Source organism: Cherax quadricarinatus, chromosome 78 (genome assembly GCF_038502225.1).
Source record: "Cherax quadricarinatus isolate ZL_2023a chromosome 78, ASM3850222v1, whole genome shotgun sequence".
Taxonomy (NCBI): Eukaryota; Metazoa; Arthropoda; class Malacostraca; order Decapoda; family Parastacidae; genus Cherax; species Cherax quadricarinatus.
In genome coordinates this window covers 6,021,732-6,048,207 of record NC_091369.1, presented here as the reverse complement: position 1 = coordinate 6,048,207, position 26,476 = coordinate 6,021,732, and the positions used below count along the sequence as shown (strand labels likewise).

The following is a 26,476-nucleotide window of genomic DNA, read 5'->3' as shown; positions in this document are numbered from 1 at the left end:
AATCCATTTAGTAAGATTTATTGTGACAGAGTCTGGTTCATTTCTTAACAATGCAATACCGAGTACATAAGGGTGAGTATAGTTTCGAGCACTTCCCTTGAGGTACATGTCAACCGGATACCGGCAAATTTAAGAGCAGCTTTCAGGAACCTCAACGAGGAAGCATTCACGGACATATACATGGCATGTCACACCCATCTTGAAGTCATGTAAAAAAATGGAAGGAGTGCAAAGATTTTTCCACGAGATTAGTTCCACAGATGAGAAGCATGAGTTATGATGAGAGACTAGAGGAGCTAACTTTGAAGACACTAGAAGAAGATAGACCAGAGATGACTTGATTACGACATTCAAAACAGTGAGAGAAAATGATAGGATGGACAGGCTAGTCTGTTTGAGAGACGAGTACTGTATCACATACAAGAGGACACAGCTGAAAACAGAGACATGATTCACAGTGTCCGGGAAATGGAAAGACCTAAGCATCAGAGTGGAAGAGGCAGGAATCCTGTGTATGACTTTAAGAATAAGCATGATAGAACTCACGCATCCGAAGAGAATGAACCTTGTAGTGGCCAGTAAAGAGGCGGAGCCAGAAGCAGAGACTCGACCCCTGAAATCACTAATAAGTGAGTTATACTGAGTACTTAATGACACCCTCAACTGAATCAACAACAACAGACTCTCTTTAGTCCCCCTAGAAGAGGCTGATGCAATTGTAACAATGTATGGTGCCCCGACCAGTTGGCTAGCAGTGGGGGACAAATGCCCCAAGGAAAGAAAATATGGAAACCTCGACAATGATATTAAAAACAGAGGTTATAGCGAGATGCGACGGATTTCTGCACCAACCCTAGTCGAGTCCAGATGTTTTGCTCTGTCCTTGGCTTGAGTATTAGAGACGAATGTTTCCCTGTTTTCTTCCCAAGACATTCTTCCCTACTACACATATCCCGCTGGGAAACTGGTCAAAATTACTAAAGCTCAATACATTAGTTCCAATAGGCCTGGGGAAAGCCTGTCGTTTTTGACTGGATTAAGGGTGTGGTGTGAGGTATCTGGTTCTGGCGGGGTTGGGGTACTGGGGTTCACCTACCTAATTAGGGACATTTTATTTTCATTTCTCTTTTTGGAGAAACTTGTTTCGTTTCACATTACCTGCCTAGATTTAGGCAAAATCTTCAACAGACTTCTAGGAGCCGGACTCATACAGTATATGCCATCTTGGCTCTTCAAAAGGACCCCAATGGATATGTCACTTTTCTGACTTTTTTGGGTTATACTAGGCAATTTACACTATGTATGATAATTGTACTTAGGTGTACCTGTGCCTAAATAAATTGATTTAATACCATTCCAGCCCAAAAGCTGATGGAGCCCGTAAGTCCAGCAACAATGAAGGTGACCCCTTAGGTGACCTTTAAATACCTTTTAAAAGTTTTACACCTTCTGTATTTTTACTACATGCAAAAGAAATGATGCCCAACTACTTTTACTTTATACTAATATATATTTCTATCAATGCATTAATATAAAAGGCTAGAATAAGGATAGATTAGTCGGAAAGTTGCAGAGTAAATTATTGTTGGAACGACATTGACAGTAGTAATTATGAGGGAAGACGGCGTCGTCTGCAGTGTGGTGCTGCCACTGAACAAGTAGGGTTATTGTTGTTCTGCTCCTCTACTATCACCTTTCTTACTCCATTAATATGGCTCCCACACAGGTCAACACGGGTAATCCCGCCCTCGACGAAAAAATCAAAGAGTGGCTGGAATGGGACAAGGTCAGTAAAGACTAACTGGTCATCAATTTGCCAATAAGAATTATGCAATTTCTGCAATCATTGTAGTATTCTGTAATTCTGTGTATTATATTTAGTTAACCAAAACAAATCTTTCATTTTACTACAATAGTAGTAGCCAGCAGAATATTGATTTTTGTATACATAAAAAATCATGATAATTTCCTGGGATCAAGATCCACCGGATATAACAATGTGGGCGGCTGTTTCAACTGCGTCTTTACATAATTTTCAACACTACTTGATCCATTATTATTGTGTTATTACAGTGCATAAAAGGACAGGTTATAAATGAAGGATATTCCGCGGCAGACAGCAGATGTCTTATATTTTATGATGTTACATTATGTACACCATCTAGTAAGAACTTCAATGGAAATAAGTCACTTTGAGTTTTTTGGGGTGTAAGTAAGTTTATTTAGATACAAGTAGAAGCAAATACAATTATCCAGCATAATAGTATATGTGTAAATTACCTAGAATAACCCCAGAAGAAGTCAGTGGCTTGTTTCCATTGGGGTCCTAACTAATTTATACATGTTGTAAGTAAGTTCATTTAAGTGTAAGTACACATAGATATAGTTAACAAATCATACATAGTAACACGTATGATTGTACTTATGAGAGGGAGCATAGACACAGGTCTTACCAGACTCGCTAAAAACAACAGACATAACCTCACTCCACAAAGGTGGCGGTAAAGCAATTGCAAAGAATTAGACAGGAAGCACTAACGTCCCACATCATAAAAAATCTTTGAAAGGGTTTTAAGAAGCAAGATTGCCAATCACTTGGATACCCATCAGTTACACAACTCAGGGCAGCACGGGTTTAGAGGTGAAAAGCTCTGTCCCACAAGGCACAGTACTAGCTCCCATCTTGTTCCTCATCCTCATATCCGACATAGACAAGGATGTCAGCCACAGCACCGTGTCTTCCTTTGCAGATGACACCCGAATCTGCATGACAGTGTCTTCCATTGCAGACACTGAAAGGCTCCAGGCGGACATCAACCAAATCTTTCAGTGGGCTGCAGAAAACAATATGAAGTTCAACGATGAGAAATTTCAATTACTCAGATATGGTAAACATGAGGAAATTAAATCTTCATCAGAGTACAAAACAAATTCTGGCCACAAAATAGAGCGAAACACCAACGTCAAAGACCTAGGAGTGATTATGTCGGAGGATCTCACCTTCAAGGACCATAACATTGTATCAATCGCATCTGCTAGAAAAATGACAGGATGGATAATGAGAACCTTCAAAACTAGGGAGGCCAAGCCCATGATGACACTCTTCAGGTCACTTGTTCTATCTAGGCTGGAATATTGCTGCACTCTAACAGCACCTTTCAAGGCAGGTGAAATTGCCGACCTAGAAAATGTACAGAGAACTTTCACGGCGCGCATAACGGAGATAAAACACCTCAATTACTGGGAGCGCTTGAGGTTTCTAAACCTGTATTCCCTGGAACGCAGGAGGGAGAGATACATGATTATATACACCTGGAAAATCCTAGAGGGACTAGTACCAAACTTGCACACGAAAATCACTCACTACGAAAGCAAAAGACTTGGCAGACGATGCACCATCCCCCCAATGAAAAGCAGGGGTGTCACTAGCACGTTAAGAGACCATACAATAAGTGTCAGGGGCCCGAGACTGTTCAACTGCCTCCCAGCACACATAAGGGGGATTACCAACAGACCCCTGGCAGTCTTCAAGCTGGCACTGGACAAGCAACTAAAGTCAGTTCCTGATCAGCCGGGCTGTGGCTCGTACGTTGGTTTGCGTGCAGCCAGCAGCAACAGCCTGGTTGATCAGGCGCTGATCCACCAGGAGGCCTGGTCACAGACCGGGCCGCGGGGGCGTTGACCCCCGAAACTCTCTCCAGGTAAACTCCAGGTAAACTCCAGGTTGCTCCTGTCTCACAACTCCGCTCAAGGAAGGTTCCTTGATGTTGGTGAGGGGCTCTTGATTTAGGGAAATGGATCTGTGCTCCAGTTCCCCGAATTAAGCCTGAATGCTTTCCACATTCCCCCCAGGTGCTGTATAATCCTCCGGGTTTAGTGCTTCCCCCATGATTATAATAATAATAATAATAATAATGTCTCACAACTACTGGACCACTATGACAAGGTACTGGATGCTCTGGAGGAGAAACAAAATGCAGATGTAGTATACACAGACTTTGCGAAAACCTTCAATATATACGATCATGGCGTAGTAGCACACAAAATGGGTGATAAAGGAGTAACAGGAAAAGTGAGTAGATGAATCTATAACTTTCTAACAATTAGAACACAGAGTAATAGTAAACAGAGTAAAGTAAAGTCAGAGGCAGCTACAGTGAAAATCTCTGTTCCACAAGTCACAGTGCTCTCTCCCATCCTGTTCCTCATCCTCATATCTGACATAGACAGAGATGAAAGCCACAGCACCTTGTCCTACTTTGTGGATGACACCCAAATTTGCATGACAGTGTCATCCATCTAGGACACTGCAAATGTCCAAGTAGACATCACCCAAATCTTCAGATGGGCTGTAGAAAACAATATGAAGTTCAGTGACAATGAATTTCAATTACTCCGTTATGGAAAACTTGAAATAAAAACTGTATCAGAGTATAAATCAAATTCCAACCACACAGTAGAGTGAAAAACTAATGTGAAGGACCTGGGAGTGATAATATCAGAGAATCTCACTTCCAAAGATCACAACAATGTATCTGCCACATCCACTAAGAAAATGAGAGGATGGATAATGAGAACATTCAAAACTAGAGATGCCAAGCCCATGATGATTCTCTTCAAATCGCTTGTTTTCTCTACAAAAGCAAAAGACTCGGCAGACGATGCAACATCCCCCAATGAAAAGCAGGGGTGTCACTAGCATGTTAAGAGACAACACAATAAGTGTTAGGGGCCCAAGACTGTTCAGCTGCCTCCCAGCATACATAAGGGGGATTACCAATAGACTCCTGGCTGTCTTCAAGCAGGCACTGGACAAGCACCTAAAGTCGGTACCTGACCAGCCGGGCTGTGGTACATACGTTGGATTGCGTGCAGCTAGCAGTAACAGCCTGGTTGATCAGACCCTGATCCACCATGAGGCCTGGTCACAGACCGGGCCACGGGGGTGTTGATCCCCAGAACAGACCGGGCCACGGGGGCGTTGATTCCCGGAACTCTCTCCAGGTAAACTCCAGGTAGGCTGGAATATTGCTGTACACTAATGTCCCTTTCAAGGCATACAAAATTGCAGACCTTGAGAATATACAGAGAACCTTCACAGCATATATAAATATGATAAAGCACCTAAATTACTGGGAATGGTTGAAGTCCCTTGATTTGTACTCCCTGGAATGCAGGAAAGAAAGATGATAATGTACATTTGGAAAATCCTAGAGGATTAGTCCCAAATCTGCACAAGAATCACTGTCTACGAAAGCAGAAGACTGGGCAGGAGATGAAACATCCCCCCCAGTAAAAAGCAGGGGGTGCCATGAGTGTGCTAAGAGACAACACAGTAAGTGTCATGGGCCCAAAACTTCAACTACCTCCCAACATACATAAGGGGGATTACCAATAGATCCCTGGCTGTCTTCAAGAAGGAGCTGGACAGGCACCTAAAGTCAGTACCTGACCAGCCAGGCTATGGTTCATATGTCGGTTTATGTGCAGCCAGCAGTAACAGCCTGGTTGATCAGGCCCTGATCCTCCAAGAAGCCTAGTCACGGACCAAGCCGTGGGGGTGTTGACCCCCCTCCCCCCCAAAAAAAAACTCCAGGTATGTGTATCTATACTAAAATATACTTATTTATTTAAGGTTAATTCTTAGGTTTGGTTAAGTTTCTTGCCACTTGTGCACCACAGTGCAATCTTATCTAACACCCTCCTGCTCCGAGTAAACCCAGTTGTGTAATACGTACAGTTCTGGGAGTGTGATGTAATGTATGACAATGTGTAATGATTTGATTTACTTGTGAGAATATGGGGACAATTTACTGGCAGAATACCATCAGGTAAATAGTGTGTAATTCAAATTCAATTTTTTATTTCTTTTATGCAGTACACAGATAATGTAGTTTACATGTAATAAAATATTATTAATACTCAAAAAAAAGGCACTAGTTTGCAGTGCATTTCAGGCAAGTTAATCTTAATAATCTATTTTAAAAGTATGATTAACATTTCAAACTGATTCAGTGATCTTCTGTTAAGTAGTATTTCTTAAGCAGTTAACGTACCAGTTGTCATCAGCCAGCAGTAACAGCCTGGTTGATCAGGCTCTGATCCACCAGGAGGCCTGGTCACAGACCGCGCTGCGGGGGCGTTGACCCCCGGAACTCTCTCCAGGTATACTCTTGATAAATATTCACTCCAGAATGACAAGACACGTGAAGAGATTGTGAAGCTGATTTCCAATGAAGATGAAGCAACACTGAAGAAGCTACTACTGAACCGGATGCTTTTTGGCACTGCTGGACTTAGGGGACGCATGGGAGCTGGTTATGCACAAATGAATGATCTTGTCATCATACAAACATCACAGGTAAGGAATGTGCTAGTTTAAACCATCTACAAATTGTAGAAAGTGCAATATTATCTTAAATTGTATTTTTAGTATTAAAATCATGGTTGGATTGTAGTTTGTGTTAAATTCCATTTGTTGTACTGTACATACAGTACCATTCAAGTTTTTTTTTTTTTATACTTTACTCACGAGTCTCTTGATCTGAGGAATTCATTTCTTATCTCTTTCTACTACTGTACTGTGGTAATGTGAAATACAGTATACTGTTGATATCTTCATTCATTGGATCTCAGTAACTGTGAAATTTCAGGGGCTTGGCAGTTACCTTGCAACCATTAACCCAGAAGCAAAGGCGAAGGGCATTATTGTTGGTCATGACAGTCGACATAATAGTCATAGGTAAGTTGTCTGATTTTCGTTATTGGTTTGAAAAATGTGTCGGGGAAATTGGTAATTGATGCATATGAAAGAAAGTTATAAAGTCAAGCCCTCGTATGCATGAGAATTAGGTTCCTGAAGGACCTGGTGAATTCAGAATTAGAATATATAGTACAACTATCCTTTGTCCGTATAATAGTTTTTCATATTAATGATCATTTTGTTTCAAAGTCCATATCTCTAAATATTGCTCTTCTAGTTAATATTTATATTCATAGGAAAGGAAGACCTTAAAGAAGAGAGATTTGGGCATGGAAAATGTTGAGCATATTTTGAATGAAAAACACTACAGTAGTTAGTTTCAATTTAGGGGTCATGTGACAAGCAAATAAAAAAAAAAAAGGGTGGTGGGATACCATGAAAAACTTGTTAACAATATTTGCAAGAGGCCTTTCAATAAGTGATAAATGAAGCATGCATACTAGGTGGGGTGGAATATGTAACTGACATATGTGATGATATGTGACTTATGTGAGGATACATTTACAAGGAAGAATATATAGTTCTGATCCAGTAGAGACCTGGATAAATTATTTTCCTTATGGGTATACAAGAAGCCGGATAACCGTGTTTAACCAGGACTGCCTGAGAAGGGATGGAGTGGGAGATGTCAGGACATATTGTACTGCTAATTAAACTATCGAACTGTATATAAAAGATCTGTTTCTACTTGTACTGTATATTCCATAGTTATACTCAGTCTGCAGTAGATTCAGGGAATACAGTGGTATGAATTGCTGCTGCTGCTGCTGCTGTGTAAAAAGGAAAGCGAGATATCAGCATGTTGCTGTATTTATGAGAAGCTTGGAAATGGATTCCGAAATGCATTTTTATTTTTTTAATATGTACTAATTCAGTAATGTATTCTGTATAGGTTTGCCAGATTAGCTGCTGCAGCTTTTCTGAATGCTGGAATACCTGTGTATCTCTATGGAAAAATTGTGCCAACACCCTTTGTACCATTTGGTGTGCGACAGTTAGGAGCAGCTGCTGGCGTCATGGTCACAGCCTCTCATAACCCCAAAGAAGATAATGGCTACAAAGTTTATTGGGAAAATGGAGCACAGGTAATGTTAAGAGTCTTGCATCTTGATTAGCAATAGAAAATTAATTATCACTATATGTATGCATGCATATACCCCTTATTTTGAGTTTTAACACTGATCACCACAAATGATTATAATATACTGAACTGTAAATAATGAAACTGAAATTAGTTTGATTGAACATTGTAGTATACTTTCACTGTATTAGAATGTCATCTTAGGTTATATATTACTACAATTTGGATATTCTAAAGTGCATTTTTCATCATATACATTGTAAATTGCAATTCAGTATACTATTAAAAACTTAACTAAGTGAAAATTCTTAGTGTAGGTAGATGCCAGCTACTGTAATCTTAGTGGATGCTTCTTGTAAAGTTTGTTTAAATATCAAAAAATTACAGATTATACCACCAAATGATAAAGGCATACAACAAAGCATTGAAGATAATCTTGAACCATGGGAAAATGCTTGGGATCTTGAGACAGCACTGGCAGATCCTAGGTTGAGTGATCCCTTGGTGGATATTTCTAATAAATACTTCAGCATGCTGGCAGACTCCATGCTTGATAAGGATATGAACAAGGCATCACCACTCAATTTCACAGTCACTGCCATGCATGGAGTGTCTCATGACTACATGGTTGAGGCATTCAAATATTGCAACTTTAAGGTAAAACAGCAGTTTAGTTTAATATGTTTATTATGCACCCCATACCCATCCTCCGGTAAAACAGCAGTAATGATTTGTTTGATAATTGTTAATCCAAGAACTGTTGGAAAATGATGAACATCTGATGGTTTCCAGAAGCTTCATTCTTAATAGTTATACTATAGTGTAGCTATTTGTAGCAATTCATTTGATGCTTTTATTCCAGCCACTAATTCCTGTTAAGGAACAAATGGTTCCTGATCCAGAATTTCCAACTGTTAAGTTTCCAAATCCTGAGGAAGGAAAGAGTGCACTTGACTTGTCCTTCAAGACTGCTAATGAAAACAACTCAACAGTGATCCTGGCTAATGACCCAGATGCAGATAGACTTGCTGTAGCAGAGAAATTACCCAGGTTAGGGAAATAGTGCTATTTGTCTTATAAGTTTAGATAGCACATTGGGTAATGAGAGGGTAACTTGGTTCATGCCTGTTCTGTATGTACATAGTTCTGATGTTTTGCAATACCTCAGGCCATTACTTTCTTGCTGATGTCACTACCTTTGTATCCTTAGGCATTGTCATGTACTACAACCTAGTTAGTGTAGCAGGTGAAAACATCCATATATAGATGTCATCAACAGACTCTTAATATAGGAAAGGCTTAATACTGCCCATATTATATGGAAATGTAAAAAACATTTCATATTGAATAGCAAGCCCCTCTAATTGTGGTACAAAAAAATATATATAATTCAGCAGTAATTTGTATTGAACATCGTGTATACTATTTTTCAGTGGTCAGTGGAAAGTATTTACCGGAAATGAGGAAGGAGCACTACTTGGTTGGTGGGCTTGGTACAGGAGTCGTCAACTCACTCCTCATATTAAACCTAGTGATTGTTACATGGTGGCCTCCACAGTGTCTTCAAAAATCTTACGTGCCATTGCAAATATGGAAGGATTTCATTTTATTGTGAGTAATTATCTTGGACTCCTTTATTATTGTTGTGAACTTGGAAGGCATCTTCTGCAAAAGAAAGAAATGATTGTAGGATGAAAATTATCACCCACTGCTGCTCTGTTCATTGATCATGAACATACTATTGTAGCACATGGTTCTCAATCTTTGTTAGATTTTTTTCATTCCTAGATTTTTTCATTCCATGTCTTTCCATAATCTTTTTATGCCCAGCACAAGAATGAGGAGCTCTGTTGGTACCTGGAATATGTCAGGATCCTAGGTAATGAACAATAAAGGCTGCTATACCAAGCATGCTATAGCAGACCTCTGCTTCAGTGAGTTCATAAGCCAGGTCAAAATCTACTTGAGAATTTGGCAGGCTCAGTGGATCTGATAGAAAAGCAATAAATTAATGTAGTAGTGACAGAGCCACATGTTGCCTCTTTCAAAAACTGTCCCTTAAAAAATTATTCTAGTGAGCAGTTATAAGACAATATTGTATTAAATTTTACTGAAGGTTTTATAAAAACTAATTACTGAGTGTTTTGTTAGTCATTCACTTATTCTAAATTTTAGATTGACTATACTGTACTGTAATTGTTCCTTGGTATTAATAAAGGCTTCTCTGCATTAAGCGTTCATTAACTACTTTTTGTCCTTATACAGGTCGACCATCACTAATCCGGCAATCAATTATCTGGTTCCATCAGTAACCTGGCACTAATTTCAACTAGCATAATTTCAGATTTCATCATTATACTGACTCAAAAATTGTGCAGATGGTTGTAAATTAACAGTAGCAAGCCAGTGGAGGAAAACGCAGTGATGAAAATAAAGATGAATGTAGCAGAAAGTGTCTGTTGACAAGTTAATTAAGTGTATTCTAATTTAACCACTCTGTAATCCGGCAAACTCATTAATCCAGCTCACTACCGGTCCCAGTGATGCCGGATTAGTGATGGCCGACCTGTACCTTTATTCAGCATAATTTTTAGTTGTGATCTATATTTTGCCAGTGAAACTATACATTCCTCTCACATAAAATGGTATCTTCATTTTTCTAGGGCCACTTCTGCCAGAAAAAATTAAGCTTGCCCAGACAATGTACTTAACTTGCAGCAACGAAAAGTTGAACTGCTAGAAGTAGGCAGTAGCTTAGTCCACTAAGAGCCTTGCATTAAAGGCTGTATGCTGTCACATAATTCTAAATTTTTTGGCTTTCTGGCATTTTTTCAATTATTTAATGTTCTTTATGACATAAGTACTATATTATCCTTTCTCTATTTTACCTGTAAGGCCTGATATTGAGATTAAAATAGAAAGCCTTATAGCAAGAATTTATTTTCAACATATGTTTGTACTCCATGACTCACGAAATCGTAATGACACAATTGCAAACAAGCCATACCCCGGCCGGGATTGAACCCGCGGTCATAGAGTCTCATGTTGACGGCAGTGAAGGGACTTGAGCTAGAGTTCATCACGGCCACGCTAGCTGGAGATTCGTCTGTAAAAACTTGCATTTGTGGTCACAGTGGTGCCTGTGCTAACCTTCCTATGGTGTAGAAATATACCTAGTTGGACGAATCTTATTGTGGCTAGCTGGTCTAGTGGCTAACGCGACGGGCTGGAGTTTTGAGACTCTATGACCGCAGGTTCAATCCTGGCCGGGGTATGGTTTGTACTCCATGTTGTTACAGTATTGTTGTGTATTTAGGATTATAAAAACACTGTGCAGATTAATTCCTAGTACTCTGTAGCTGTATGTTTGATGACAACTGCTGTAAATGTGTTGAAAGTTGTATGTATTTTTTCGTATTTTACTAGTTTATTTTCTTATCCTTTTAAAAAGTTAATAGCCTTTTATATTTCACAGGAAACGCTAACAGGTTTTAAGTGGATGGGTAATGTGTCATATGACCTCCTGCAAGAAGGCAAGACTGTGTTGTTTGCATTTGAAGAAGCTATTGGATTTATGAATGGGTCTGAGGTATGCACTTCTTCATAAGACCTTTTTGCTGTAATAATTTTACAATTAGTGAACTGTTAATAAGCATAGGTGTCAGATTTATTCCTTCATTTACTTTCAGTATTAAGTGTTATTTAAATACTTGGTGCAGTTTTGGCTACTAGACTTCAATTAAATAATCTAGTTGTAAATAACTCGTCTAAGGTTTCTTGCCATGAATACTTATTGTTGTAACTCAAACCCTATAGTGTACTATACACACACACATGACATGGCACATCACAACAATAGCCAGCAATTTTGTTACATTATTATTTGGGGGTAGAAGGGGGGGAAGAGATTTTATAACTGAAAGAACATAGGGTACAATAGTGACATAAAAATTGATGTATTCTCAGCCTTTACTTCATCACAGCCCTGTATCACTTATTGATATCTGAAATATTGCTGTTAATAATGATTTAAAAAAATTATACTTTGGTATAAATGTAGATATGCGCGAGTTCTCAAATGATTTATGTATATTTTTTTTTTTTTTTTTTTTAACAAGTCAGCCGTTTCCCACCGAGGCAGAGTGACCCAAAAAAAAGAAAGAAAATCCCCAAAAAGAAAATACTTTCATCATCATTCAACACTTTCACTTCACTCCCACATAATCACTGTTTTTGCAGAGGTGCTCAGAACACAACAGCTTAGAAGCATGTACCTATAAAGATACACAACATAACCTTCCAAACTGCCAATATCCCGAACCTTTTCTTTAGAGTGCAGGCATTGTACTTCCCATTTCCAGGACTCAAGTCCGGTTATATGAAAATAACCAGTTTCCCTGAATCCCTTCACTAAATATTACCTTGCTCACACTACAGCAGATCGTCAGGTCCCAAATACCATTCGTCTCCATTCACTCCTATCTAACACGCTCACACACGCTTGCTGGAGGTCCAGGCCCCTCACCCACAAAACCTCCTTTACCCCCTCCCTCCAACCTTTTCGAGGACAACCCCTATCCCGCCTTCCTTCCCCTACAGATTTATACGCTCTTTATGTCATTCTACTTTGATCCATTCTCTCTAAATGACCATAGTTAGTTAAAGGTAGAGTACGAAGGTAATTCAGATTATGATGTCCATGCACTTCTAACAGGACAGCTATTGCATGAGTAATGGTGACTGGTTTCCTTCTTTGAGTAATGCTATGGTAAATAGCCATTGTGATAAAAATAATTGAACATTTAGTAGGCATGTGTTATATCAGCGTGAGTGGAGACACTGGGTGTCGGAGTTCTGATATGCTGTTGAAGTATGAAGATTTTTGAGTAAATTAAACTGGACATAAGTTTTAGAGGTGGAAAGTACAGAGCCTGTACTCTGAAGGATGGGTGGGAATGATTTAGATCATTTGAAATGTGATGTCCATAATTTTCTGGAATGAATGTTAATATTTTATATTGCCTTGCCTTGGTGGGAAACTTTAGGAGTTAAAATGTACTCTATGAATAAAAAAATTAAAGCTGTCAAGAAAGAATTACAATATACTTGGTATATTCTAGCATTAATACTAACATGAGTGAATCCCATAGGTCTTGGACAAAGACGGAGTGTCTGCTGCCATGCGTCTGGCAGAGATGGCAACCTTTCTCTCTAAGCAGAATCTGACTTTAAGTAGTAAATTGAGAGAGATTTACAAGAAGTAAGTTTTTTGTGACTTTGCTTCCTTTGCTCTTAATGATTTAGACAGATATAATAAATAAAAATAAATAAATGAATAAATAAATAAAAATGAACTTAAATTGCAATATCTACCTGATACATTTAAGAATATACTATAATAGCATTTATCTGATTACCTTGGTAGTGCTATCATCAGATGACCTCTTTCATATTAAAGTTAAAATCCAGCAAAGTACAGTATGGCCCTCTTTATATGGTGGGTTAGGTTCCAGGCTACTGCCATAAAATGACTTGCCCTTTTATCAGGTGTTTATATACCTGATACCATGTTTACACTACCATATATTAGGTTAGCAATAAAACTAGGCCTAAAATAAAAGTAAAAAATTAAAATGTATATGCAGTACACTCATTCCTTTCCTTAAAATATTTTTGGCCTTAACATAGTGAGAAGCAAGTAGTATTTATTGTAGATAGTCAAGAGGAGGTGAAACCAGCCTCTGCTAGCTTTGAATCTATCTTCAGCAGCTGACCCCCACAGGTTTAGTACTTTGTGTAACAGTAATGCATTCTTTTCAGGTATGGGTATCATACAAGCAACAACTCGTATTACATTTGTCATGACCAGAGCATTATCAACAAGATGTTTGACAGAATTAGGAATTTTGATGAACCAAATAGTGTAAGTATTTACTGTATTGTAGTAGAGAAAGAGAATGGTGAATCACATGTACTGGTAATTTCCAAGAGATGCAAATAAGTTCCAGATAAACCAAAATGAAGTGGCAAGGGAATGGGAAACTGCTGTTTTTAAATGTAATTAATATATATGTGATAGTTTTAACCCCTTCAGGGTCCAAGGCCCAAATCTGAAATGGTGCCCCATTGTCCAAGAATTTTCAAAAAAAAAATTTATTTTTTCTTATGAAATGGTAGAGAATCTTTTTGTGAAGGTAATAAAACAAAAAGTACAAAATTTGATGGAAAATTGACGAAATTATGCTCTCGCGAATTTTGATGTGTCAGCGATATTTACGAATCGGCGATTTTGCCTACTTGACTCCCATTTTAATCCAATTACATTATTCCAGTCAACCAAATTCTTAGCTATTTCACTAGTATTGCTTCTATTCTATCGATTGAGCACAAGAAATCGCCAACTCGACTGTTTCAACTACAAAATAAAGTGATCAGAAATTGTTAATTTGGCCAATTTAACACAAAGTTCAAAATATTCCAATTTCAAAATAGGGTCCAGAATAAACAATGTAGGTATTCCTGGAACTAAACTAACATTTCCTCGGTTCATTAGTTACGTTTGAGGCTTTACAAATAAATTCCATTTTGATTTTTTATTCACATAATGAATTTTTATTCACACCAAAAAATAGAAGATTTACTGTTATGCAATGCTGTGATAATTGTTTAAATATCATCACCATATTTGTGAATGTATATTAGACCCACCAGCTGGCGTGTATTAGACGTGTGAGGTCATTTGTTTACTCTTGAATATCGGCAAAAATTTAACATTTCTGCTACTTTGAGCTCAGTTTCAAGCCATTTCCAGTGCTAAAACCAATCAAAATCATCTCTATTTCTGTAATATGTCTCTCATTCTATCAAATGAGAGAAAGAAATCGCAAATACAACTATAAAAAACATACAAAAAAACACTGCAAAGTCACTGTTTTAATCGAAAAATCATGATTTCAGTTTTTTTCTCTCATTATACACAGTGTGCTGCAGGATCTGTTTTATGTGGTGCACACATACCACATAGATGTATTCTCTCATATCTAGGCCCAAATGTATCACTCAAAGTTTATCAGAGTGAGCTGAGCTCGTGACGTAGATCTACGGTTTGGACCCTGAAAGTAAAGCCGTAGATCTATGGGACGGACCCTGAAAGGGTTAATGAATTGCTTTCCCTAAGAGGGTTAACATATTTTTTTTTTTTCAGTACCCAAAGACGGTTGGAAATGGCAGATTCACTGTAACTGATGTGCGGGACTTGACCACTGGATATGATTCTTCACAGCCCGACAAACATGCAGTTTTGCCAGTTTCTAAGTCTAGTCAGATGATAACTTTTTCCTTCTCTAATGGATGTGTACTTACCCTACGAACAAGTGGAACAGAGCCCAAGATTAAATATTATTCTGAGATGTGTGCCAAACCAGAGCAAGAGTAAGTGGTATTTACATTTGTATTGAATCATCTGCAGTGTATTATTTTTTTTTTCACATTTCACAATATTTCTTTCAAGGAACCAGCTGTATCTTACCAAAGCAGGGTGGCCAAAAAAAGAAAAATGAAAATTTTCTCTTTCCAACTTTAGTAATGTATACAGAAGGGGGTTACTAGCCCCTTGCTCCCAGCATTTTAGTCACCTCTTTCGACATGCATGGCTTATGGAGGAAGAATTCTGTTCCACCTCCTTATGGAGATTTCACAATACATCTAGAGATGTATTGTGAACAGGGGTAACAGTTCAGGCAATGATTGATTGAATATCAGATTAAAGGGAAGGAGTGGATGTATTTTGATATTTTGGAATGGACATGACAGCAGGTGAGTCTGTGAAAGATGAAGTAAATCACAAAATAGATGAAAGGGGTAACAAAGTAGGTGGTATGTTGAGTCATCTGTGGAAAGAAAAGTTATTTATGGAGGCAAAAAAAGATTTTACTACGGTATAGTGGTACCAATACATTGCTGCAAGATAGAGGGTAGAGGCATAATTTAGTGGGCTGAGGAGGGGTCGTTGAGGTTGGTCGTGTAGGAATAAAGGAGAGGGATAGAATGATAAAAGGGTGTATAAATCTGGGGTGGAAGGTAGGAAGGGGTAGGGGTTGTCCCAGGAACAGTTGGAAAGAGGAGATAAAGGGGTTTGAATATTTAGCAGGCTTGTGCAAGTATATTAGGCATGAATGGAGATGGGTGGATTTTAATGTGATGTTGGAGTGTAAGCAATGTAACATTTATGAAGGGACTGGTCCCTGGGGGGAGGAGGCTGGAAAGCCAGACTCAGGTCCTGAAGGTAGGAAGGGCAGTGCTGGCACACTGATGGAGGGATGGAGGTATTTCAGTTGGAGGGTAATCTGAATTTGTGAGTTCAACACATTTCTGGCAAAAAATGATTAACGGTGATTGTCCATTTTTGGAGTCACTCTACCCTGGTGGGAGATATTTTCTTACTTTGTTTTATTGTACTGAAGATATACCATTAAAAATATAAAAATACATTTGAATATACAGTATTTGACTTTTACAATATTTTCTACAGTATTGCTACAACTACCATGTTTCATCCTTCAACAGAGACTGGGCAGCTCTAGAAGCAGAGTTAGGGGAGCTTGTGGAAACTGTGGTGCAGGAACTGATGCAGCCGAAAAAGAATGGCCTCATTCCACGACCTAACTAACTTCCACACTCGTCTACCCAGGCATTTTCTCTCACAAAGATTTTTAGTATTTCATTTGAGTTTAAATTCTTTCTTTCTAAATTACTTAATGTAGCTTTTACATTTTTCTTATGGCAGAGTTACTATACATAGACCATTTTGTGATATGCCTCTCAGGAATTGACCAGAAGAAAAAACACAGCAGTACTGTACATCATTGGGCATTAATATCTCATAAAAAACTGTGAATGGTCACTCCCTAAGATATAACTATCATTCTGCTGTACTGCAAATTTTGTGTTCTAAATGTGCAATGATTTTTTTTAAACATTATCACTTCTTGAATAAGTTTGATGGCTGTATTTTTTGTTTTTAATAGAATACATTAATTTGTTACATGTAAATAAAATGTATTTTATTTGAGTAACCTGAGTAACCACTGCCTTGGGGGAGATGACCACTGAGGAAACCCCACCACTCCTCCCCCCCCAAAAATCATATTTAGATTATCTTTTAAATTATAATTAATTTCTTGGGCTAAGTTTAGTCAAAATGTTATTTTGTAATTTGTTCATAAGATTCCGGCAGAAGCAAGCCACTATATATCATTTAATAGAACTATCGCATAAGGATAAACCTCTAATGTAGACATTTTGCTTAAGTAAAAGTTATGACTAGCCGTATGTAAAGTTCTATAGTACATATGTCCACTTTATATAGAAGTTAATGGCAGAAGCTGGAATTCTTATGCTTAATTGACAGTATTTAATAACCAAAGTTCATTGCTTTTGAATCCATGTATGCTATTTACACGGCTTGATTAAGGAAGTAAGATGGTGATAGCAGTAATTTTTTTTTTTTTTTTTGTAAATTTTAAGTCTCTTGTGGTTCATTCAGTACTACAAGTTAATATTAACACAAAATTGTGTTACTGGTGATTTTCCTTATATAACTTAAGATGAGATATGCTCTTATTGTTATTTATTATTTTTTATTTTTTTGGGGGGTATTGTTATTAATAGCATAATTACCTGATTGGTGTGTACTAAAAGCAACAAAAAACAGCAAATGTTCATTTGGCATGGTTGTGCACTGAACTTTACAACTATTTGTCACAAAGCTATTAATAGCAGTCCCAAAATTTTCTTAATGCAGATAAATTTGCCTGAATGAGGTGAAATAAAAAATAACTTCATGCACTGGCTGGCTCTACATTACTCCCGAGGTTGTTACAACCTCACGTCCACCCAACTTCTGCTTCCATGTGCGAAAGTCAACTTTCCTGCTGTAATTTCTCACTCTCCTCCTTGATCACTTTCATTCTCATGCAGTGTACTCTGATGGTTCTAAGACCCCTGATGGTATTGGAAATACACCGGTTTTTCTTGATAAAATTATAGTCGGTGTTTTCACAGCAGTTTTGCATGCAATTCTCATGGGTATCATGCACACTGTGTCGGTCACCTCACCATTCATAGTTGTATTGGACTTGCAATACATTACAGGCTATCCAAAAATTCATTTTCAACTGCATTTCTAGTAAATGCAAAGATGTCAGTTTTTGCTGGCTGTCTGGATACATCTGTGTTCAGGGTAACAAGCAGGCTTAACTGCTCAGTCAGCTGTTCATGATCTCCCAGTTTCCCAGAGGAGTATTCCTTGGATCATTTTTCACAATCTCTCGACAGCTTTGCAACTGATGGCAACGATGTTGGTCCGAGTTGGTCCTCAACAAATTATTTTCTGTCTAATCACTTTCGGGTTTCTAGCAGTTTTCATCCCACCTCTGTCATGCTTGGGAGACTGCACTCTCCCATCTGTGTCTTGGCCACATGTGCCTCGCTCATGAATACCTTGTGGAAAAATGCCTGGCACCTCTTTGCAAGAACTGTCAAGTTGCACTGTCAGTTCAACATTTTATTGTCCAGCCTATCAGAGGGCACACAGAATTCATTTCCATCATCTCTGCCACCCAGCACACTAAATTGCAGACCTCTTTGCTGAAAGTTCCACCTTGACTTTTTAACAAATTAATGGATTGCATCAACTGTGATTTTACTTTTCTTGTGCTATCTGCTACTTCCATAAACCCCTGCCCTTCACTCTCTCATCACCTTTGCACATTGCTTCTTTCATAAATCCCTCCCAGAAATGCCATAGGACCCTCTTGAGTTTAGTACTTAATTTGATTATATTATTATTGCCATGTGGGAGATCATAACACTTGTATGTTGAGACTAAATCTTCAGTGATTTTCAGCTTGATCAAGTGTGCTCAGTGTGGAATGTAATCTTCATAATACTGTGCAGGTGCACTATATTCACAATACTTGAATATTGTATTTGTATGTGACTGAAACTGCTTTACTGTTAGTACATATTAGTAATGAGTGTAGTACCAGACGTGTTCACAATGTCATCACTGGGCAGTTCCATAGTTAGAGGCAGTATCAAGTAATTGATAGATTGATATATATTAATGTAGAAATGTGCACATTATTGCTGAGAATTGCTAATGTTGCAAGTAATGCAGTGTTCTGTGAAAGGCTGTATGTTGTATATATCACCAGTGATGTATTATGTATATTGTAGGAACTCATCCCTCAGAGCTATTTAATTATTTGTAGTGTGGTATAAAATATATATTAATATGGCAAAGTTCTATAGAAAGAGTTATCCAAAATAATTGGGGGTCAAGTGTAATTTTACTTTTTTTTTTATATAGTACTTCAAAAAAGAAATTGCCCCAATATATGTATTCTTTTGCATATATAAAATAATTTTTAGTTATCAAAAATTGTATCTCATTATTATTAATTACAATGTTATTTAATTAAAATGTTTGAATACTTTACGTTTTTTAATGATTAAAAATATCTCATTGCCTGTTCTTGCTGTTTCATCTGAACAAGTTGTACCCTGAGATCCACATTTCATTGTCAGAGTGAGCCTTTGTGTGGCTCTGTGAAAGCTGCAAACATTGCATTTGACTCTGAGCAGTCCACTGACAAAGGCATTTTTGTTGATGGCTTAGACCCTGTATATTTGCATATATAAATGTTGTCGTATTAATGTTATGTAGAAGGAGCTTTATTTGCTGGCACTAATATCTGTTGTTCTGGAGTGGGGGGCCACTGACTGTGCCTCTACTCTGTGGTGGTCTAGTATTTGTCATTTCCTGCCAGTTTTTTTTTCTTCCTGGAACTAAAAAATCTCAGGAATGGTTGTAACTACCATGGTTTGTTTTGAAAGGTCTGTGTGATTTGTACCTTTTGGTCCTCTTTAAATGGCGTGCCTAACAGTAAGTGTTGTAACATTATCTTTCATGGACTGACGAATAACACATTTCAGCATGAAATACTTTACAAGAAGATGACATTGCGGCATTTTTTTTGGATGGTCAAAATTGCACGTAAAACGATAGGTACCTCGGTGTTAGTCAAATGGTATGGGTCGCATCCTGGGACAAAATTGACCAAATTTGCCCGAAATGCTCTGCATAACAAGGGGCTTTGTATATAGTATGTCAGTGATGTCAGCTAGGCCTGAGGCCTGGTCACAGACCGGGCCGCGGGGGCGTTGACCCCCGAAACTCTCTCCAGGTAAACTCCAGGTAGGCCTGCACACCTTGTGCATGTAATTGTAGAAATAAGGATATTAAACTGTACCAAACTGGGGACTCGTGATCCAAGCGCAGCCGCCCCCACCTCCAGGAAAGGCACATCTGGAGTGGTGCTGGAGTAGTGCTCAGGTGCAGCTGGGGAGGTGCTGGTGCTGGCCTAGGATAGTGCAAGGATGCAGCTGGGGTGGTGCTGGCCTAGGATAGTGCAGGGGTGCAGCTGGGGTGGTGCTGGTCTAGGATAGTGCAGGGGTGCAGTTGGGGTGGTGCTGGCCTAGGATAGTGCAGGGATGCAACTGGGGTGGTGCTGGCCTAGGATAGTGCAGGGGTGCATCTGGGGTGGTGGTGGCCTAGGATAGTGCAGGGGTGCAGCTGGGGTGGTGCTGGCCTAGGATAGTGCAGGGGTGCAACTGGGGTGTTTCTAGCCTAGGATAGTGCAGGGGTGCAGCTGGGATGGTGCTGGTCTAGGATAGTGCAGGGGTGCAGCTGGGGTGGTGGTAGGTTAGTGCACGGGTGCAGTTGGGGTGGTGCTGGCCTAGGATAGTGCAGGGGTGCAGCTGGGGTGGTGTTGGCCTAGAATAGTGCAGGGGTGTAGTTGGGGTGGTGCTGGCCTAGGATAGTGCAGCTGGGGTGGTGCTGGCCTAGGATAGTGCAGGGGTGCAGTTGGGGTGGTGCTGGCCTAGGATAGTGCAGGGGTGCATCTGGGGTGGTGCTGGCCTAGGATAGTGCAGGGGTGCATCTGGGGTGGTGCTGGTCTAGGATAGTGCAGGGGTGCAGCTGGGGTGGTGCTGGTCTAGGATAGTGCAGGGGTGCATCTGGGGTGGTGCTGGCCTAGGGCAGTGCAGGGGTACGGCTGGGGTGGTGCTGGCCTAGGATAGTGCAGGGGTGCAGCTGGGGTGGTGCTGGTCTAGGATAGTGCAGGGGTGCAGCTGGGGTGGTGCTGGTCTAGGATAGTGCAGGGGTGCAGTTGGGGTGGTGCTGGTCTAGGATAGTGCACGGGTGCAGTTGGGGTGGTGCTGGCCTAGGATAGTGCAGGGGTGCAGCTGGGGTGGTGCTGGCCTAGGATAGTGCAGGGGTGCAGCTGGGGTGGTGCTGGTCTAGGATAGTGCAGGGGTGCAGCTGGGGTGGTGCTGGTCTAGGATAGTGCAGGGGTGCAGCTGGGGTGGTGCTGGTCTAGGATAGTGCAGGGGTGCAGCTGGGGTGGTGCTGGTCTACGATAGTGCAGGGGTGCAGCTGAGGTGGTGCTGGCCTAGGATAGTGCAGGGGTGCAACTGGGGACCCCAGTTGCACCCCTACACCAGCACCACCCGAACCTGGGGTGGTGCTGGACTAGGATGGCGCAGGGGTGGTGCTGGCCTAGGATAGTGCAGGGGTGCAGCTGGGGTGATGCTGGCCTAGAATAGTGCAGGGGTGGTGCTGGCCTAGGATAGTGCAGGGGTGCACCTGGGGTGGTGCTGGCCTAGGATAGTGCAGGGGTGTAGCTGGGGTGGTGCTGGCCTAGGATAGTGCAGGGGTGCACCTGGGGTGGTGCTGGCCTAGGATAGTGCAGGGGTGTAGCTGGGGTGGTGCTGGCCTAGGATAGTGCAGGGGTTTAGCTGGGGTGGTGCTGGCCTAGGATAGTGCAGGGGTTTAGCTGGGGTGGTGCTGGCCTAGGATAGTGCAAGGGTTCAGCTGGGGACCCCAGTTGCACCCCTGCACCAGCACCACCCCAACCAGGGGTGGTGTTGGTGCTGGTGCTGGCCTTAGGTCTGGAATGTTCTTAGTTAAGGCTGGGCGTGGACCTGGAAGCCATGATCAGGTATTACCCTCAAACACACACAAGCAGCGTCGTCTGCGGTCAGCAGGGGTCACCCGGGAACTAGTTTCAATGTCACGGATTAATTGCTGAGTGATTTATGACCCCGGTGTGAGTGAGGTCACATCACATCTAGATTCGTCTCGCCAGTCAAATTTTCTTCTTTTTAGCGAAGTTGAATACACTAGCAGTGTACTGCTACGCTATCCTATGTGATGAGTGGGTGTGAGTTGGACCTGACTGGACTGGGCCAGTAGGCCTGCTACAATGCTTCTTATGTTGGCTGTCATATTCCATCACACAGGATCGGTCACTTACATACGGCTGAAATGTATCAGTCTGAGCTGGGAGACTTCAGTAGTGTAAGCCTAAGCTGGGAGACTTCAGCAGTGTCAGACTGAGCTGGGAGACTTCAGCAGTGTCAGACTGAGCTGGGAGACTTCAGCAGTGTCAGACTGAGCTGGGAGACTTCAGCAGTGTCGGACTGAGCTGGGAGACTTCAGCAGTGTCGGACTGAGCTGGGAGACTTCAGCAGTGTCGGACTGAGCTGGGAGACTTCAGCAGTGTCGGACTGAGCTGGGAGACTTCAGCAGTGTCGGACTGAGATGGGAGACTTCAGCAGTGTCGGACTGAGCTGGGAGACTTCAGCAGTGTCGGACTGAGCTGGGAGACTTCAGCAGTGTCGGACTGAGCTGGGAGACTTCAGCAGTGTCAGACTGAGCTGGGAGACTTCAGCAGTGTCAGACTGAGCTGGGAGACTTCAGCAGTGTCAGACTGAGCTGGGAGACTTCAGCAGTGTCAGACTGAGCTGGGAGACTTCAGCAGTGTCAGACTGAGCTGGGAGACCCACAAGTCTCATACAGTGTGTCAGCAGTTCTACTCTACCAGTCATCCACTCCACCAATCATCCACTCCACCAATCATCCACTCCACCAATCATCCACTATACCAGTCATCCACTCCACCAATCATCCACTATACCAGTCATCCACTCCACCAATCATCCACTATATCAGTCATCCACTCCACCAATCATCCACTATACCAGTCATCCACTCCACCAATCATCCACTATACCAGTCATCCACTCCACCAATCATCCACTATATCAGTCATCCACTCCACCAATCATCCACTATATCAGTCATCCACTCCACCAATCATCCACTATACCAGTCATCCACTCCACCAATCATCCACTATACCAGTCATCCACTCCACCAATCATCCACTATATCAGTCATCCACTCCACCAATCATCCACTATACCAGTCATCCACTCCACCAATCATCCACTATACCAGTCATCCACTCCACCAATCATCCACTATATCAGTCATCCACTCCACCAATCATCCACTATACCAGTCATCCACTCCACCAATCATCCACTATACCAGTCATCCACTCCACCAATCATCCACTATATCAGTCATCCACTCCACCAATCATCCACTATACCAGTCATCCACTCCACCAATCATCCACTATACCAGTCATCCACTCCACCAATCATCCACTATACCAGTCATCCACTCCACCAATCATCCACTATACCAGTCATCCACTCCACCAATCATCCACTATACCAGTCATCCACTCCATCAATCATCCACTATACCAGTCATCCACTCCACCAATCATCCACTATATCAGTCATCCAGTAGTGGGAGTGGGGGGTAGTGGTAGTGGGAGTGGGGGGTAGTGGGAGTGGGGGGTGGTGGGGGGTAGTGGGAGTGGGGGGTAGTGGGGTAGTGGGAGTGGGGGGTAGTGGGGTGGTGGGAGGTTGTGGGAGTGGGGGGTAGTGGGGTGGTGGGAGGTTGTGGGAGTGGGGGGTAGTGGGAGTGGGGGTAGTGGGGGGTCACTATCTACCTGGACATAATTAAGGTCATCCCAGCAGCTCATCAATCATCTTGACAGATTTTAGAACAAGTTGTCATTTCCATATAGACCTCTTGAGGAGGGGAGGTGCTGGTGGTGGTGGTAGTAGTGGTGATGCTGGTGGTGGTAGTGGTGGTGTGGTGGTGCTGGTGTGGTGGTAGTGGTGGTGTGGTGATGCTGGTGTGGTGGTAGTGGTGGTGTGGTGATGCTGGTGTGGTGGTTGTGGTGATGCTGGTGTGGTAGTGGTGGTGTGGTGATGCTGGTGTGGTGGTAGTGGTGTGGTGATGCTGGTGTGGTGGTTGTGGTGATGCTGGTGTGGTAGTGGTGGTGTGGTGATGCTGGTGTGGTGGTAGTGGTGATGCTGGTGTGGTGGTAGTAGTGGTGATGCTGGTGGTGGTAGTGGTGGTGTGGTGATGCTGGTGTGGTGGTAGTGGTGGTGTGGTGATGCTGGTGTGGTGGTTGTGGTGATGCTGGTGTGGTAGTGGTGGTGTGGTGATGCTGGTGTGGTGGTAGTGGTGATGCTGGTGTGGTGGTAGTAGTGGTGATGCTGGTGGTGGTAGTGGTGGTGTGGTGATGCTGGTGTGGTGGTAGTGGTGGTGTGGTGATGCTGGTGTGGTGGTTGTGGTGATGCTGGTGTGGTAGTGGTGGTGTGGTGATGCTGGTGCAGGAGTTGTGTGGTGTGGTGATGCTGGTGTGGGAGTGTGGTGATGCTGGTGTGGGAGTGTGTGGTGTGGTGATGCTGGTGTGGGAGTGTGTGGTGTGGTGATGCTGGTGTGGGAGTGTGTGGTGTGGTGATGCTGGTGTGGGAGTGTGTGGTGTGGTGATGCTGGTGTGGGAGTGTGGTGATGCTGGTGTGGTGGTAGTAGTGGTGATGCTGGTGGTGGTAGTGGTGGTGTGGTGATGCTGGTGTGGTGGTAGTGGTGGTGTGGTGATGCTGGTGTGGTGGTTGTGGTGATGCTGGTGTGGTAGTGGTGGTGTGGTGATGCTGGTGTGGTGGTAGTGGTGGTGTGGTGATGCTGGTGTGGTGGTTGTGGTGATGCTGGTGGTGGTAGTGGTGGTGTGGTGATGCTGGTGTGGTGGTAGTGGTGGTGTGGTGATGCTGGTGTGGTGGTTGTGGTGATGCTGGTGTGGTAGTGGTGGTGTGGTGATGCTGGTGTGGTGGTAGTGGTGTGGTGATGCTGGTGTGGTGGTTGTGGTGATGCTGGTGTGGTAGTGGTGGTGTGGTGATGCTGGTGTGGTGGTAGTGGTGTGGTGATGCTGGTGTGGTGGTTGTGGTGATGCTGGTGTGGTAGTAGTGGTGATGCTGGTGTGGTGGTTGTGGTGATGCTGGTGTGGTAGTGGTGGTGTGGTGATGCTGGTGTGGTGGTTGTGGTGATGCTGGTGTGGTGGTAGTGGTGGTGGCGATGATGGTGGTGATGTTGGTGTGGTGGTGGTCATGCTAGTGTGGTGGTGATGCTGGTGTGGTGGTTGTGGTGATGCTGGTGTGGTAGTGGTGGTGTGGTGATGCTGGTGTGGTGGTAGTGGTGGTGTGGTGATGCTGGTGTGGTGGTTGTGGTGATGCTGGTGTGGTAGTGGTGGTGTGGTGATGCTGGTGTGGTGGTTGTGGTGATGCTGGTGTGGTAGTGGTGGTGTGGTGATGCTGGTGTGGTGGTTGTGGTGATGCTGGTGTGGTAGTAATGGTGATGCTGGTGTGGTGGTTGTGGTGATGCTGGTGTGGTAGTGGTGGTGTGGTGATGCTGGTGTGGTGGTAGTGGTGTGGTGATGCTGGTGTGGTGGTTGTGGTGATGCTGGTGTGGTAGTAGTGGTGATGCTGGTGTGGTGGTTGTGGTGATGCTGGTGTGGTAGTGGTGGTGATGCTGGTGTGGTGGTAGTGGTGGTGGCGATGATGGTGGTGATGTTGGTGTGGTGGTGGTCATGCTAGTGTGGTGGTGATGCTGGTGTGGTGGTGGTGGTGATGCTGGTGTGGCGGTGGTGGTGGTGGTAATGCTGGTGTGGTGGTTGTGGTGATGCTGGTGTGGTAGTGGTGGTGATGCTGGTGTGGTGGTAGTGGTGGTGGCGATGATGGTGGTGTGATGGTGGTGATGTTGGTGTGGTGGTGGTCATGCTAGTGTGGTGGTGATGCTGGTGTGGTAGTGGTGGTGATGCTGGTGTGGTGGTGATGGTGTGGTGGTGGTGGTGGTAATGCTGGTGTGGTGATTGTGGTGATGCTGGTGTGGCTGTGGTGATGCTGGTGATGTTGCTGCTGTGGTGATGCTGGTGTGGTGATGCTGGTGGTGGCGATGATGGTGGTGTGATGGTGATGTTGGTGTGGTGGTGGTCATGCTAGTGTGGTGGTGATGCTGGTGTGGTAGTGGTGGTGATGCTGGTGTGGTGGTGATGGTGTGGTGGTGGTGGTGGTAATGCTGGTGTGGTGATTGTGGTGATGCTGGTGTGGCTGTGGTGATGCTGGTGATGCTGCTGCTGTGGTGATGCTGGTGTGGTGATGCTGGTGGTGGCGATGATGGTGGTGTGATGGTGATGTTGGTGTGGTGGTGGTCATGCTAGTGTGGTGGTGATGCTGGTGTGGTAGTGGTGGTGATGCTGGTGTGGTGGTGGTGGTGGTAATGCTGGTGTGGTGGTTGTGGTGATGCTGGTGTGGTGGTTGTGGTGATGCTGGTGTGGCTGTGGTGATGCTGGTGTGGCTGTGGTGAT

General features: G+C 42.5%; 1 protein-coding gene across 1 annotated transcript; it reads left to right on the top strand.

The window, feature by feature from the left end:
* Positions 1–1,614: 1,614 nt before the first annotated feature.
* On the top strand, positions 1,615–19,340 carry Pgm2a (phosphoglucomutase 2). Its single transcript, XM_053795352.2, has 12 exons — positions 1,615–1,786; positions 6,194–6,361; positions 6,654–6,742; positions 7,656–7,848; positions 8,232–8,501; positions 8,707–8,894; positions 9,278–9,455; positions 11,320–11,433; positions 12,995–13,104; positions 13,665–13,767; positions 15,049–15,275; positions 16,410–19,340. The coding sequence occupies exons 1-12, from the start codon at positions 1,712–1,714 to the stop codon at positions 16,510–16,512; spliced, it is 1,818 nt and encodes a 605-aa protein (XP_053651327.2). The 5' UTR covers positions 1,615–1,711; the 3' UTR covers positions 16,513–19,340.
* The last annotated feature ends 7,136 nt before the right edge of the window (positions 19,341–26,476 follow it).

What these genes read in the sequence shown, in the direction of transcription:
- Pgm2a (XM_053795352.2), top strand. Translation starts at nt 1,712, where the DNA reads ATGGCTCCCACACAGGTCAACACGGGTAATCCCGCCCTCGACGAAAAA. An exon ending in TGGAAGGATTTCATTTTATT is followed by an intron (nt 9,456 to 11,319) that starts GTGAGTAATTAT and finishes TATATTTCACAG; the next exon opens with GAAACGCTAACAGGTTTTAA. An exon ending in TGTGCCAAACCAGAGCAAGA is followed by an intron (nt 15,276 to 16,409) that starts GTAAGTGGTATT and finishes ATCCTTCAACAG; the next exon opens with AGACTGGGCAGCTCTAGAAG.